At 46.7% G+C, this 16,103-nt stretch overlaps 1 protein-coding gene across 1 annotated transcript in view; it reads right to left on the bottom strand.

The window, feature by feature from the left end:
- Positions 1-16,103, bottom strand: part of LOC133340776 (AP-2 complex subunit alpha-2-like) — a 48,573-nt gene that overhangs the window by 29,605 nt on the left and 2,865 nt on the right. Inside the window, exons 2-7 of the mRNA XM_061549165.1 lie at positions 10,879-10,947; positions 6,014-6,156; positions 4,388-4,581; positions 2,993-3,122; positions 2,179-2,280; positions 303-411 (exon numbers count right to left, since the gene is read on the bottom strand). Coding sequence (XP_061405149.1) covers positions 303-411; positions 2,179-2,280; positions 2,993-3,122; positions 4,388-4,581; positions 6,014-6,156; positions 10,879-10,947 — 747 coding nt within the window. The remainder of the gene's footprint in view (positions 1-302; positions 412-2,178; positions 2,281-2,992; positions 3,123-4,387; positions 4,582-6,013; positions 6,157-10,878; positions 10,948-16,103) is intronic.

Genomic DNA, 16,103 nt, shown 5'->3' with positions numbered 1-16,103 from the left:
ACATGCTTATTGCGACATAATATTCACCGTGACAATGTGTGATTTGGAGAACCATGATGCACAGGCAGACGGCTCCCTGCCATTCATAAATATTTTTTTTGCGATAAGCCACGTAACGATGTGGCCAACTTTGTACCATCAAGGCACTCCACCACCCCACACATTGCCAAGCAAATTAGTCGATTGTAAACGCTCTTCGCAAACGATTCTCCGGGGAAAACCCTCGTGTTACGCGTGTTATGGGAGCGCCGTGTCACCTGTGGACAACATCGCGGCGTAGCCATCCAAAGTGACCGACGTACCGGGTGGTGGGTAGCACTGCAGCAGGCGCAGAAGCTTCACAGAGAGCCACGGCGCTGGCACAAAATAGTACGTGTAGTCCTGCAGATCTGTGTAAGAGGATGTCACGATCTGCTCCACCCACAATGCCACACACACACACAGAGGCCGTCACTTTTCTGGACAGACTATAAAAGCAAGTGTTATAAATAGTAAGTCATTATTCAAGGTGAAGTGTGTGGTAATGTATAACAGCACAACACAACCATAACACCACCACCACAGTGGCAATATGTTAACTATCTCGCCTGGTCGTGGGTTTGATCCTGGCCCTGACTTCCTCTATATTTGGAGTTTGCGTGTCTCTCTTTCTCACTGTGTTTGCTTGTATATTTCTCCGGGTCCTCGGGTTTTCCCCTCCACATTCAGAAACATGCACTTAGAGTATTAGCTGGAATAAATTTCCACGTGATAAGTCACCTCGTTGAGCTATTATTTGTGGCCAGGTGGCTTCTGAAAAAAGGTGTGAAATAGCTCAGTGGGCCTTGACCGGTAAAACAAAAGGTTGAGTTTAGCTGCCTCTGAATGCATAAATGACGTGTTCCTGACCACATCACAAAACCATCTGTATTATTTATTTTAAGTTACAGCAGAATACATGCCAGGTTCATCTATCAATTGGCAATTGGGGATGCGCGACCAGAAACTGATCGCAGGATTTGCAAGATCGTAGTGTGGTGTACACGCTGACGACATTATTGCAAAACACTCACTTGCAGACAAATACCGCCAACTTTACTCAGCCAACCACAGTAACAAGCACTCGACAACAAATACCAAACACACATCAACTCCTCCTGTAAAACTGCTTTCCCCAGTGCTAATAACGACACGGAGGCAGAGAGGTTATCACACTTGTGCTCTGAACCTGGCGACCCGAGTTCGATTCCTGCCCACTGCTAATACGAGTGCTGAGCGGTATATGAACCGGTCCTCATTACCACCCACTGCTCCCCGCTCCACCGGTGGAGGGGGACGCTCCCACCGCCCCCCCCCACCTCTAGCCAGCCTTCATCAACCCGCAATGGCCTGCGTGGTGAAGTATGCTAAAACAAGCCCCACAACGAACGTAGCACAGAGAAGCCTTCATCCATCAGCGGACTGGCAAAGGGCTGTGAATTATTTATTAACAATGACACCGCACCAAGAAATTTTGAGTTTAAAGTGGAGCCGACGTAGGAAAGACGACTATAGTAATTTCAAATACCAATTGCCATTAGCGTTGTAGGAAAGTACATCGATCGCTACACCACGGTGCACCCACATGGCATTTATTGATTGTAGCGGCAATGCTGTGTGCCAGCACGACACACGTTCGCCACTTTTGTCCCGCCAATAACAACGCTCGCTTGCAACCAACCACACCATTGTACTAACATTGAGGCCCGGGGCAAGGTTTTGGAGGGCACCAAGTCAAGATCGTAACGACATGGGTGGGGTTTCATTTTCTTGGTTCTTTCGGTAAAGTCACGTAGAAGGGAGATAATAAAATAATATAAATATAAAACAATAAAAATTCTCACGACGTTTCGACTGCAACACAAGCAATCATCATTAGGTGCGAAATCCACAGCAAGAAATTTTGAAAAAAGTGGCGTTTTTTCCTGAAACGTCGTGAGAATTTTTATTGTTTTATATTTATATTATTTCCCTTCTATGTGACTTTACCGAAAGAACCAAGAATATGAATCCCTTCAGTCACGAAAGCTTTAAATCAAAAGACATGGGTGGGGTTTAGCACGAATCGCACATGGGCAGCCACATGTTGTTTCCGCGCCCGTGTTTTTGAGCGAGGACAACGGCCGAGGGGGAGAGGGGGGCAAGTGTGTGCACACGCACCCTGCTGAGTCGCGAGACGGCGAGCGAGACGCTGCCCTTGTACTCCTCCGGGTTCTTCTGGGCCAGCGCTGTTATGAGACTCGTGGCTGCAGTCACCACCCCCTGAAGAGAAACGACACATTAACAAAGTGTTGCGCACTGAACAAATAGCAAGTTGTCGCACTCTGTCAAGCCCACGCAACTACCTCGCCTGGGATACAGGAGATCGTGGGTTCGATATCGACCCTGACGATGGCTGTATTTTTGGAGTTTGCGTGTTCTGTCTCCCTGTGGTCGTGTGGGTTTTTCTCCGGGTCCTCCGGCTCTTTCTTCCACATTTAGAAACAAGCGTTCATTTTACCAAGTAAGGCCCTCTGAGCTACGTAGCTCTTTTTCATAAGCGACCTGGCCACAAATGAAAGCCCAACGAAGTGGCTTATCACGTGGAAATGTATTGCGGATAAATATTCCAAAAGGCATGTTTCTAAATGTGGAGGGAAAAACTGGAGGACCCGGAGAAAAATCCACGCAACCACGGGGAGAACTTGCAAGCTCCAAATATACAGGCATTGTCATGGTCGGGATCGAACGCACAACCTCCTGTATACCAGGCAAGGTAGTTAACATCTCGCCGCCATGGCACCCTAGATAAGGTAGCCCCCCCCCCCCACCAAGCATACCGCATTTATCAGTCACCAAACCACATAAACATTATCAGCATCATCATGGCAGGCAGCATCCACACAAACGATTACATTTTTCAAACGCGCACACAAAAATATAATGTCCGTGGTGTGCATCAGCGTGAGAAGGAGGGCGAGCCGGGGTCTAGTACCATGTGTTGGTCGTTTAACAGGTGGATAACCCGCGATGTCCAGTCTCCCACGGGGATCACGTCCGGCGAGGTGCGGTAAAGCCGCAGCAAGCACAGTGCGGCGCTCTGCTTCACGCTGTCCATTGTGTCTCTGTTTCACACCGCCGTACGTGCAAACAAATAAACGCACGCGTGCAAGTTGCGGTGCCATCAACTTTAAAACCAGAGTCAACCGCTGCAAACGGAGGTATTGCAAAACGATGAACGAACTCTCTCCTGAAGCCCTCTCCTCGTGGCTAGCAGACCCCGATGTTGGCATTCAGCTGCTGAACTTATTGGTGCCATCGTGCGCAAGAATATAATAGGATCACAATCCTGGCACAGTGGGATTGGACACTGCGATAACCACTGAACCATCACTCCTCCAGGATTCAGTGGGCTACAGGGTGGCACTGGGCCCGATTCGAAGATTCCCGGACTCGGGCACCTTAAACCGTGTGAAGTTTGTAAGTCCTCCTCTTGTTCTGCCATGGTATTGCTCAAGCTTCTCCTGTTCACTCTTAAAGCTCAAGGGCCCCACACGGTGAAGAGATGTTAACTACCTCGCCTGGTAGACAGGAGGTTGTAGGTTTGATCCCGACCCTGACACCTGTATATTTGTAATTTGCATGTCCTATCCCCATGGTCGCGTGGATTTTCCTCCAGGTCCTGCGGTTTTTCCCTCTACATTTAGAATCGACATCACACGGTCAGAGTATCTGGCTGCTGCTATAAATTTCCACGTGATAAGCCACTTCGTTGGGCTATCATTAGTGGCCAGGTCGCTTCTGAAAAGGAGCTATGTAGCTCTGTGGGCCTTACCTGGTAAAACAAAAATAGCTTAAATAGTTTCATAATATGCGAGCACTCTCAAGACATCCCAATGCTGTTAATGTACCGGTAAATTAGTCAATTGGGATGAATACAGCAGCAGCAGGAGCAAAAACATCGCCTGCCTACTGCGACAACTTGGCGGAATTCTCCTGAAAATAAAGTCTAGCGATTCGGCGAGGCTTTCCTGTGTAAGCAAGCGTAATAACAATAATAGATTATAGAAACTAACTCTTCTTAAGACTTGCCTTCCCATTAAAACAAAAATTTAAGGGAGAAAAAAACTGCTCCTTTACTTTTTATTTCATAAACTTTGTTTTCTTACGCTATTCGTTGCACATGCTTGCAATCTACTTGCTCAGTCTGTGTTAGCCGCTGAGGTCAGGACAAGTTTCATATGCCCCCCCCACCCGTACCATTCCGCTGTGCAATGTGCACCGACGCCTATTTTAAATTGCGAGCGATTTTGGCACGTAATATAAAGATCGATCGATCGAAAAAACGCCACGCACACATGCAAGCGTGAAAAAACAGGGCGGGACGTACGAAGCGATGAGGAGCTTCGGGACCTCAGACGCCAGCGCCTCGGCCATCTCCCGACTGCCCACATTGGCGATGCAGTGCAGGGCAAGGTTGATGAAGATGGGGTTGCGGCTCGACAGGTCGTTGCGGATGGCATTGCTGATGAGCCTGATCAGCTCGCTGTTGGAGTTGACAAGCACCGAGATGAACAGGTAGCCCTGTCCAGGAAAATGAGGAAGAGATGCGAAATCCTCACGCGAGCACGAACCAAAGGATTTGCACGCGTACACACGAGCGCACGTTGCAACACGCACGCCTACGCGGCGACTCCCCCGCTTGACGCAACAGATGCGTTCCTGAAAATGCCAAGTCAAGCTAAATCGTGCAAAGTGAGAAATTACTGCATGTTTACACATTACAGGGCATGAATAAATAATAAAGCAATGAAAATATGAACCAAGTTTGCACGATAAAATTAGCATGCACTCATCTTATGGCGGGACAGAGAACCGAGATGAGGGTATGCCGCCATGCACTCTATCATTCAACGTACTGTATCATTTCGTTTAGCCGTGCAGCTAAAGAAAAATTAACCCGTAAAAACAAAGTTTTTCACTATAAATCCTTTATATGCGTGCCAGCCCACATTGGTCTTTGAAACGGGCGGCTAGAGTCCTCTCTTCCTTTGGCTTGAGATGGCTGCCATCTATGGGTCAGATGATTGCCTGCCACCATTAAGCAATTGGTAATTAAATATATATATTTTTCCTAAAATGTTGAAAATTTTGGAAAAAAATTTTCACGAAAATAAATTGTCACGCACGAGTCTGTGTGCAAAATGTCAGCTCGATTGGATCACGGGAAGTGGGTAAAAAAACGACCGAAAGATTTGCACGGTCGTAAGCGCGCAAGCAAGCAAGCAAGTGAACTTAATATAAAGGATTTAAAAATTCTTCGTCATCGACCGCTCAGAAACAGTGTTATAACGGGCAAAATTCCACATTATAATGGCACGCGTTCCCCGTTGTGCGAAAAGTGTTACCTCATTAAAAAGAACTGCATCGTCAAGAAAACGCGGTGTGTGAACACGCGTTAAGCGAGAACTTACCGTACATGTGTACACCCTGGTACGCATGTTTAAGAAACAGCGCGTGTGTGGGTGCACGCATTAACGTGTGTACATATTACTGTTGGGCTGTGAAAATATGTTCGAAGAATTGCAATAATTTGTGAAAAGTCACGCTGAAAGACATTTTTAAATGACGGACATTGGGCAGTTACGGCTGCTTGCGCGTCCAACAGCTTCGTGTGACCACAGCGCAATGATACTAACGGTGCCGCTGTATCTGCCGATGATCTTTATGACGATGATGCTCTTGACACCTGCTGTTGAGCAGAGGCATGAAGTCCCACCCATCCACGTGTATGTGTGTTAAGCATGGGTGTAGTGCGTAGCGCATCGCTCTATGAACCCGGCGACCTGCGCTCGATTTCCGCTCAAGACCAAAAACAGTGGCGAAAATGTTTTCAGCGGACAAACGTTCCTAGCCACCGTCGGGCATGATTAAGCTGGAGTTCGAATCCCGCTCACGATGGCGAAGCCATCGACATTGAGGCAGTGCCGTTACCGTGTGCGCAAATGCCACTTACAATCTGTTTTTCAGTGTATTTGTTGGAGCTGAGCAGATTGACAGCCTCCATGTGCCCGAAGTCAATGTCATGGCCCAGAAGAAAAATAAACAGCAGCTTGCACACATACTTCTTCTTGCTGTATCCATCCAACGCCTTGTCACCTACAAGCACACGGATATAGAGGAATGGACACGCATGAAAAAACATAGGATGCAGTTTTCCTATGTGGTCAAGTGTACATATATATTTGTTTAAAAAGAGTTGCCAAGCACAGGGCCAAAGACGACAGTCAAGCGGCCAGCAACAAACGGCACCGTGAAGGCGAAGAACACAAATGGGAACTCTCGCGGATGAGAGTCTCACCCCGCGTTAGATAACGGTCCACGGAAGGAGGTATCACAGAACTGCTTCCGAGTGCTCTCTTACCTACGAGGGGGCAGCACTATCCAACCCAGCATGCTACAGAGAGCAGTGTTCATCGCATGATAGAACTTCGAATTTGTTTTGTTATTAACAAAAGCTGGAATTTAGATGAATTCAATGCTAAACCGCATTTTATTAGGTTTTTGTGTGTGAAGACATTGGTTATCAGGGGCACAATAAACAACATTACAGGCAGTTTCCTGGAATGAAACCCCGGATATTAGGTGCCAGCTCAGCACTCTATCTTCCGAGTCACCCGGCCACTTTTTTTTTAAGCGAGCTTGAAGGGCATTGCGCAACATATTTTCTTGGTACGTGGTCGTGCAAAACACAGAGCGGCTAAAACAATAAAAACACCACTTCCCAATTACGCAGGAAGAGTGATGCTGACATCGCTGCTGGTTGTGACGCAAGCCCAAGTAACTTGCTGCTTTTGCAGGAAAAGCATTAAGCGTGCAAACCCGCATCCCTTGCCGCCAAAATCAGAGCTCTCTTCTCTCCTGGGTCACCTGCTCAAGATGTGTTTTGCGTGTATATATACACACACAAGGTTGGTATGAAAATAGCTCTGGACTGTTGATTAACCCATCAAATCTTCAAGCATAATTTTAAACACCCCAACTAGTTTTTTCAGTCTCGAACACTGTAACAACCTAAAAAACACGTCGCTTAAACTTTAAGATTCAACCCCAAAAACTGTACGGTGTTGTTTTAATTAGGTTGCAGAATACTGACGTAGAGCTATGCAGTCAGTAGTACACGTTTAGTTTTCCCCTCCGCACACTGGAATCCATAAACAAACGCCAAGAGGCCGCCGCTGTAACAACCAGAATAACAGGACTCCCACTTGGTGAACGCAGCACCTCACGACGTCCGTGCCCGGCGCACCTAAACATCAGGTGGCCCGTGACCTTTAACTCTTTTAAAAGCCCATGTGCGTCTCTTGACAATGACGTTGCCGATTTACATTTGGTTCCCCAATAATCCATGCGCTCCGCTCGGCCCCCCGCTCCGACCCACAAATACGAGGGAGACATCACCACAGCGATATACTACTCCACTGCTTTGGTTGTCTGGGCCTGACCACCTAAATATGAAATCGTAGTTGTTGCTCTGCATCTAACATCAGCAGCAGTACGGAAGTAGAAGTGCAATTCTGACCGCTCATTTCTCAATGCTTTTGCACGTAAACTTTTCAGCTTTTGTTCCAATTTCTTTGCCGTTAGTATTTCAATCCTTACAGCTGCAGTACGCAGGCAGATGGTACACTCATCATCTTCACTAGCCACCATTGACACACTGCTGGAGGAGGACTCACCCAAAGCGGCTGTCGTGTATCCTGTTCGGTCCCACTACGCAACAATCCACCCAACTGCGGCACACGATCCGATTTCAATCGCTCAGAATTTGAACGAGCCTAGGTATATTGAACCAAAACTGAACCTTCCGAGTGAAACTCACTGCTAACGGGACGGTAAAAAGCCACGCCGAAAGCATGGAGTCAAACTCGCAACTAACTGACGTGCATGGTGAACTGCCATGCAGAAAGGTTGCTTCCGAGTACTCGCATGGCATTATGAAGGGCGTGTGCGAAGAGTGTAACAGATATGTAGGACAGGAAAGATATTTCAAAGGCAGCTATAATACATTGTTAATATGGTTTTGTATCAAGCATAACAGATGTCACCAACAAAATTGACATGAATCCCTGAATGCTTTCCTGCCACTGGTGCACGAGATACTTTCTTGTTGGTTTTTCAGCTTTGTAAAAGCTTACAAAAATGGGGGCAAAGCACAATGTGTTTTTTTATGAACTTTTATCTCCGCTGAAGAGGCACACTTCCAAGTTGCAGCCAAAAATGTTGACAGGCCGAGAACAAATTACGAATTAATATAGGTTCTCTCCCCTTAGGCCATGCCGAATATGTCTGCAGTGGAGGACTGGCTAATATAAACACCACCCCCCTGGGCACAAATAACAACACGAGGCAATTATGGCTATAAGGTACTGAAGAGACATAATAAAGAAAAACACCATTGCCACCACCTCATCTATTGGTGATGGCTGTCACAAGGCTGAGTGCAGAATACAACAAAAATTTTGTGGTGTCAGCTTGGATAAGCAAAATATACTGGGATTACAAAATATTTTTGCCGTTTAAAGACACTTCGTTGTTAAAACAATTATCATTCGTTTCTGGTCTGCATGCATTTTCTCTTGCTATTAACTTGTCTCCAGAAAAAAGTGCATAATTTAGATATCGTTTTGAACTAACATAGTTAAAAGCTTTGTGTTCCAGGCTGCCAGACGCGTGCATGAAGCTTTATTAAATGAGAAAAAAGCATGTAATAACGTTACGAGCGATATATCAAAGTCTGGTGGTTTAGAGACAAGGCTGACAGCATTGTACATGCAATGTGGTGGTCACATGACATGCATGCAAAGCATGATGGGAGTGCCTTCCTGCTGTTTTGTCAGCATCCATGTGTTGTTATTTAAATGTTTCCAGTCCGCACGCACGTTCCTGTTGTGATGGGGTTTTATATTTATTTATAGAAAGCTTTGGATTTGTGCTGAGGGAGGGGAGGGGGGGTCGGGGTCCCCAAAGTGTAAAGATAATCCCTCTGCATATATATGCTCGCAGGCCATAGGGCAGCAGTCAACAAAGCCGACTCCACTGATGAGGCCTAATGATGATGAAACTGGTCTACAGCCGTCTCCGTTTCACTGCTGCCCGTCCCATTCATCAGCGCCTCAATAACGTCCCTCGTCATCGCTTGAAGTCACGTAAGGCCCTTTTGGACCCATGCGCTTAACCTTCAAAAATGTGAATTCAACCCCGATGAAGCTTGGAGAGCTGAATGGAGTTCAAATGAACTCGCAAACAAACACCTTGTGGAAGACCCAGAGCAGATTATCACTGGGTTTGGTCTTCCACGAAGCTCACGGTCCAGCCTAAATTGCATCCAATGCACGGCAGATGCAGATGCCTGATGCACAAATGGAAAGTTAAAAACTTTCCAGTAGTGTGTGACTGTGGTCATCCAGAACAGACCGTACAACGTATGTAACGACAAAATGCCCAATCCACAAATAGGAAGGGGACATCACTGCGATAACATTCCGCTGCTCCTGATGCGGTTATCTGGCTTGGCCACTTAAAAATATTAAAATGTAGTAGTTGTTGCTCTGCATCTACGTCAGCAGCCATATGGAAGAAGAAAACGAAGACTTGCTGCCTGTTAAGATGGCCACACTTAAAACACCAGGTTGTTTTGAGTTGATGGCTTAAACAACAATAAACAGAAATTAAGCTACCGAGCAGGGGAGCGCAGACGAGCTTAAGAGTGTTGTTCGTGCGATGTGACCGAGTCGCATTGCACGTGACATGGACGCAAGGCACGACAGGAGTTGCGCCTACCTGCTGTTTGCGAGCAGCACACCTTTGCGCGTCATGGCATCATGGCACCTTACCGATGCGATGTGAAGCAACAGTTTGACGTCACTTCGACAGTCGCGTACATTTTTAAAGAAATACAACTTTGGAAACTTCTAAAATCAAACCTCATAGCTTCTCTACCCGAGCCGAGTCGGGAACCTCACACATGCCGAGGGAATGCAGTAGGCAGCGTACACACGTCATAAAACACCAATGGCCATGCTGCGTGTAGGAATGTACGACCAACTTCTTTCGCACCGTGCACAGCCAACCGTGCTCATCCGAGGTGCGGGAACACATCATGCTCACCACATTATGAGTGATGGTATGATTGTGGGGACTAATAAAACATTTTGGTGGAGTGAGGACTACAAATCAGCGGCGGCCTTTTTGTATGTTGTCTACAGATTTGACGAGGCAGACTTGTAATTAGCAGAGTCCATACTCTTTGGTTCTTTCGGTAAAGTCACGTAGTTAGAAATAAAATAAAATAAAACAAATCACGACGTTTCGATCGCAACACAAGCCGTCGTCGTCATCAGGCGACCGCTTGTGTTGCGATCGAAAAGTCGTGATTTTTTTTATTTTATTTCTACCCACGTGGCTTTACCGAAAGAACCAAAGAGTATGGATTCCTGCAGTCACGAAAGCTTCAAATCAAGAATTAGCAGTCTTTAAGCGATTACAATTGAAAGGCTTGGAGCAGATAAGGCGGCAGAGTTCGCAGACACATTAAAGGAGATGCAGTTAACGTCTTACACAGTTCACGCTCCCTCGTCGCATGGATTTTTCTCCAAGTCCTCCGGTTTTTCTTGGGAATAATTTGCAAATAAAGCCCTTTTTCCTCATTAGTAAGCACCTTTGCCTGTGCTGGCTCACCGATGACACACCGGAGGATCAAGGTGACGCCATTTAACTTGAGACTTACAAAATTGCTCGGAGATATCGCCAATTTGTAAACATTTTATACAGATCAGCAGCAACGCCAGGGGGGGGTCTTAGGAAAGTGACGAAACTCACCTTTGAATTTGGAGCGAATATTAGCAAGCTCCTTATTAATCCTCTTGATCTCGGCTTCTTTGCTTTTGCCTGCATGAAAAAATGAACAGAGGGCACAGGAGCACACACGGAGAAAACGACAAACATGATTAAAACCTTAATTTCGGTGGGCCACATTACTTAACTCTGACATGCCCGACCTGAGTCAGCAGTGACAGAGTCCTTGAGACACGGCGGGTTTTTTTGTATTCACGTTAATCAAGCAAATGTTAGGGTAACACTGCATCCTCCACACAACAGTTTGAAAGCGAAGCCAAGTCGACAACGTTTTAAATCTTGAACATTGCGTTCCGTGTAATGAAGCATTTCAAATATACCAACTGTTTTTCACATGGTGAACGCACGACAACGGCAAGGAATGATTGCACGACATTACGCTACGGTCCTGCATCCCGCAACACTGCTTGTCCAGACAGCGACGTTTGCGCTCAGCAACATACGAAACGGTTCGTGAAATCAAATGCATCTCTTACCTGCATTGATCAATGGGGTGGGGTAGAGAATGTAATGAAGAGTTCAAGAAAATGTGTGGATAAGAAATGCTGCCTCCGAACGTGCGAAACAAGAATGGAATTGCAACCAAATTCGAGTCCGGATTGGTTGTGGATATTAGCCGACAATCAGCAGGATCCAGAAATGAAATCGGATCAGATGCCGACCTGAATTAGATAACGGGAGAAATCAGCATGATAACTTTATATCCCTGATTGTAGTATATATATAAAATGAATGTTTGCAATTTTTGATTTCTGAAAAAATAACCACGGTTTACTGCGAAAAGGTACTAAAGTTATTATAATGCATTCATAATATACATATGGGAATATTCATATACGAAACAAGTAAATATGAGAACAGTAGTCTCAAGACTCTGTGTGGTAGCTTTTCTGGATAACGGGTATATTTACATAGCGTATATATTTACCAAGCGTATATATTTACATAGCGTATATAAATGTACCACTGAAGAAAAATCCCTGGGAATTAACAACGATCAACCCAATTTTATGTTACGGATGTCAGTTTAGTTCTCAGCGAAACAGGCATCAACAGAACCCTCAAAAATGTATAGTAATGTTCTTGATTGCAAGGCCAACAGGCGCTGGTGGCCTTTAGTGCAGCACCCGACAAACACATAAAATGTGAAAACACCTCCCCACCCCCATTATCGTGCTGCTGTCAAACCCCAATGCCTTCAAATGTGTGGTGGCCCTCACACTGATGATTCTTATCGGCGAAAGTGGCACCCCCCTCTGAACATTAGTGAAGAACAGCGTTGTAAAGGTACCTTCATTCTATTCATCTGTGTTTACATTAGTGATTTACGTCTGCACAGTCAGCAATGATAGTACGTGTCCCGAGGGCTTGGACCTCCAAGAGACTCGGCACATGCACTTCAGAGCTGCGTTGCTAAGTAGCGGGTGCACTAGCGCGTCATCGTGTAGCACACATTCATGTGGCTACTGCACGTCAGCCTTATCGTCTCCTACAAGAAGACAATGCTATGTTCAGTCCCAGGTATATACATACTGTATGTTACATATAGCAATGATACCAGGAAAAAAAATACTTATGCGGCAATAATTTATCGTCCATTATTTTTCAGAAAGAACAAAACATTTCTACGGGTTTATTGTCTGATATTTTAGCAAGAAAACCCATGCTTATGCATCATAAGTTTTACACTTTATAACCTGTGTATATATGTTTGTTATTTTCTGACCGAAAACTATTATCAGGAGGTTTGGATGATAAAATGTGGCCAAGCATCAGCGATTTCCCACCCCCCCTCCCCCGTCAAATATGAAATGGCGGTGCAGCATCGAACGAGCGGACCTGCTGCAAAATGTGTCATTATCGCGTGCGGGAAAAAATTGATGTGAAGAAAATATAAATACAGTACGTGTACTGTACACGGTTATAGATATTGATTACGTGTTATTCTGAAACATGGTTCACTAATATTGAGCATTTAAGAGATAGAGGGTTTGAAACGTTAAGATTTTGCATTGGGGTTCAGCCACCTCACACCCCTCCCTCGTGATCCACTAGCGTACATCATTAATTAGTGGAACGTTAATTAAACATGCATTACAATAGCTGACGTTTCGTTGGGGCTTCAAGTACATTAACTGGAGAGAGGTGGTATTGTAACTTACAACAGTTGAGTAATGTATGCACCATGCTATAATTACAATGCAAGTTTATACGCAAGTGGTGTAATAAATTATATCGCTAAAATAGCGGTGGGATGGTTGCACGTTGGAACGGTTGGTTGGATGTCAACAGAAGGAAGAGCGGCACGCGTCATTTCAGTCAATGCAGGCGAACCAATGACGGCAAGTGATGAAGGAGAAGCTATGCGATGGGCTTGGGGCGGGTCAATGCAGCTCAGTATAAATATAAACGCGAAGTCTATGTCCGTGTGTGTGTGCTAGCACGTGCTCGCTAACAGCACTTGCCCCTATAGTATGTTAAGGCTATATGGGGGATCTTTATTTTTTGTGTGGCTAGCACGTCTGCTACAGCAGAAGTGTAGGGATTCCAACAAGACCTACATCTCTGCTTTATTGACCTGGTCAAGGCCTATGATACCATCAGTAGGCCTGGGCTCTGGGTTGTTATTCGTGCTTTCGGAGTCCCCGACTCTCTGCTCACAATCATTCATGATGGTGAGCAGGCCCGGGTAAAACTATGTGGCCGGGAGTCGGAGCCATTCCCTGTTCACCTTGGGGTGCGACAGGGATGTCCATTATTTAACAACGATTTCGATCACGTAGTTCGTAAAGCCTTCGATGGCTGTACCGGAGAAATTTCCATCTGGTACAGATACAATGGGAGGCTGATCGATGCCCTGGTGCGGTAAAGGGATGGCTCTGTATTGGTCAACAATGTTACGTATGCCGATGATCTGGTGATTGCTGCTCATTCAGAGGAGTTGGAGGCACTGCTGCTGAACCTGGAGCATGCCACTAAGAGGTGGGGCCTTACAATCAGCCCCACAAAAACTAAGCACCTGCCTGGGTATTTTGTAGCATCAGACACTCAACCCCCACAACTCTCAATTGGCAATGGGGCAGTTGTGGAGAGAGTGGAGAGTTTTCCAAACCTGGGCAGTGTGCTCATGACCAGCTCTGGTTTGACAGCAGAGGTCTCACTCCGAATCAGTCGAGCGGCATTATCTTTTCATCGGCTGCGTAACGCTGTGTGGAAGCTACCTGGTCTTTCGCTCCACAAGAAGCTTTGTTTCTGCTGAGCCACAGTTATGCCCTCCCTTCTCTACGCTTGCGAAACATAGACTCCCCAAATGGAACATCTTTGCCAGTTCTAAACGTTTACACTGGCCTGCCTAAAATTCATCCTGGGTTTAACCTGGCTGGATTGTGCGAGGAGTTCACAAATCCTTGAAATATCTGGACAAAGTCCCATCGATGAGCTCCTCTGGAAGACAAGGGTGCGTTGGCTGGGTCATGTAGCCCGCATGCCCAGCCACCACATGCCGAAACAGCTTTTTTTCGGCCAGATAGAGGAGGCTAAATGGGCGCGGCACAGGCTAGATAAGAGATAGAGTGATGTTGTAACAAGAATGATGTGGATCTGAGTGGACTTGCCGATGACTGATACCAAGTGTCAAGATGCTACTGGGCAGTTGGAGGCAGTCGCCCTCCAGCAACAATAAACGGCAGAGGAGCAACGGGTGACAACAACGAGCAGAGCGCCGGGCGGCTAAAACACAGCAAGTTGGCACAGTAGGCGGCACAGGTGGTGCATCGACCAGACATCTCAAATCGACCCATGGCACCTGGGTCTGCCCCGTGATCTCCTGCCAGCGGGTGTTTGACACTTCACGTGGCCTTAACGTGCACATCGCTTGGCACAAGCGCCGTGGGGACGTCACCGCCACTTCGTGGCGAATGGCGGTTGTTGTTGTTGTTAGCATGCTCACAACATGAGTGGAGCGCCGAGCGGCTAAAATGCAGCAAGTTGGCACAGTAGGGGGTACAGCTGGTGCATCTACCAGTCATTTCAATGAGCCAACTAATGGCACCTGGGTCTTCAACACTTCACGTGGCCTCAAAAAGTGCACCTGGCCTGGCACAGGCGCCATGGTGACGTTACCGTCCCTTCGTGGTGAATGGCGGGTATTGGTGCTAGCACACACGATTGGCATGGTTGGCTTCGTACGGTGCGAAAGAAGTTTCAACATACAACAACACAGAGAGCCTCGCCACATTCGCTGTGCATATCAAGAGACAAACAAATGCCAGACCTTTTCATTTCAATGGCTATCCTTGCACACGATGGCAGCAGCCCCAAAGTAATTCAGGAGATGAATGCCAAAGTCGAGGTCTGCTGCTGCTACTGGTCACGACTAGAGGGCTTCAGCAGAGCAAGACAGTTTGTGTCATGTCGCTGTTCTCCTCCTCCGTTGAAGGAACACAACCACAGTGGGTTAACTTTGTGGTCCATAGGTTGTGTTGCATGGCCACAATCACACTACTGTGGCTTGTATCTGTAATGTATCTTTGTGGGTCTCTATGTATCTCCAAGAGTCACTATGTATCTCTATATGGGTTTATACTATACGGTCAATAGTTTGGGTTGCATTGCCACAATCACACTCCTACTGTGGCTGGTCTTTATTGTATCTCTAAGAGTCTGCTGCTGCTGGACATGACGAGGGGGGCTTCAGGGAGAGAGAGTTCGTGTAGCTACACTGGGTTTAACTACACGGTCCACTGTTTGGGTTGCGCTGGCCACTATCTGAACAGTTGTCCAAGGGGTAGCACAAATATGTTTCTGGTGTCAGCGAAGTACAACACCGTCGTAGTGACGACTGCGCCAGTCTCAACGGGACCGCTTGTTACGGCTTAGCGAACCCGGGCCCTGGGAACCACTGCTCAGTCGTTTGCCGCTTGAGTCCACCGATCGGCAGAGAGAGAGAGAGACAGAGGGAGCCGACAAGAGCTTCTGCTCGTGCATTCCAATCCCTCAAATTTCGGAGTGCAGACTGCGGTGGTTGACGAAACGGCCCACATCGTCTGGGATGCGCGGCCACCATCTTTCAATAATCCGCAGGCCAAGGTTAACACCAATACAATGATGTACGTGGCCGGCAGAGCTGCTACCACAATGAGCCCGAAAACTCAAAATTTCGGAAGGGTCCTGCATAGGATTGAGATGGT

The sequence above is a fragment of the Lethenteron reissneri genome, chromosome 2 (genome assembly GCF_015708825.2).
Source record: "Lethenteron reissneri isolate LAM-NWPU_2019-01 chromosome 2, ASM1570882v1, whole genome shotgun sequence".
Taxonomy (NCBI): Eukaryota; Metazoa; Chordata; class Hyperoartia; order Petromyzontiformes; family Petromyzontidae; genus Lethenteron; species Lethenteron reissneri.
This window is presented reverse-complemented; position numbering and strand designations above follow the sequence as displayed.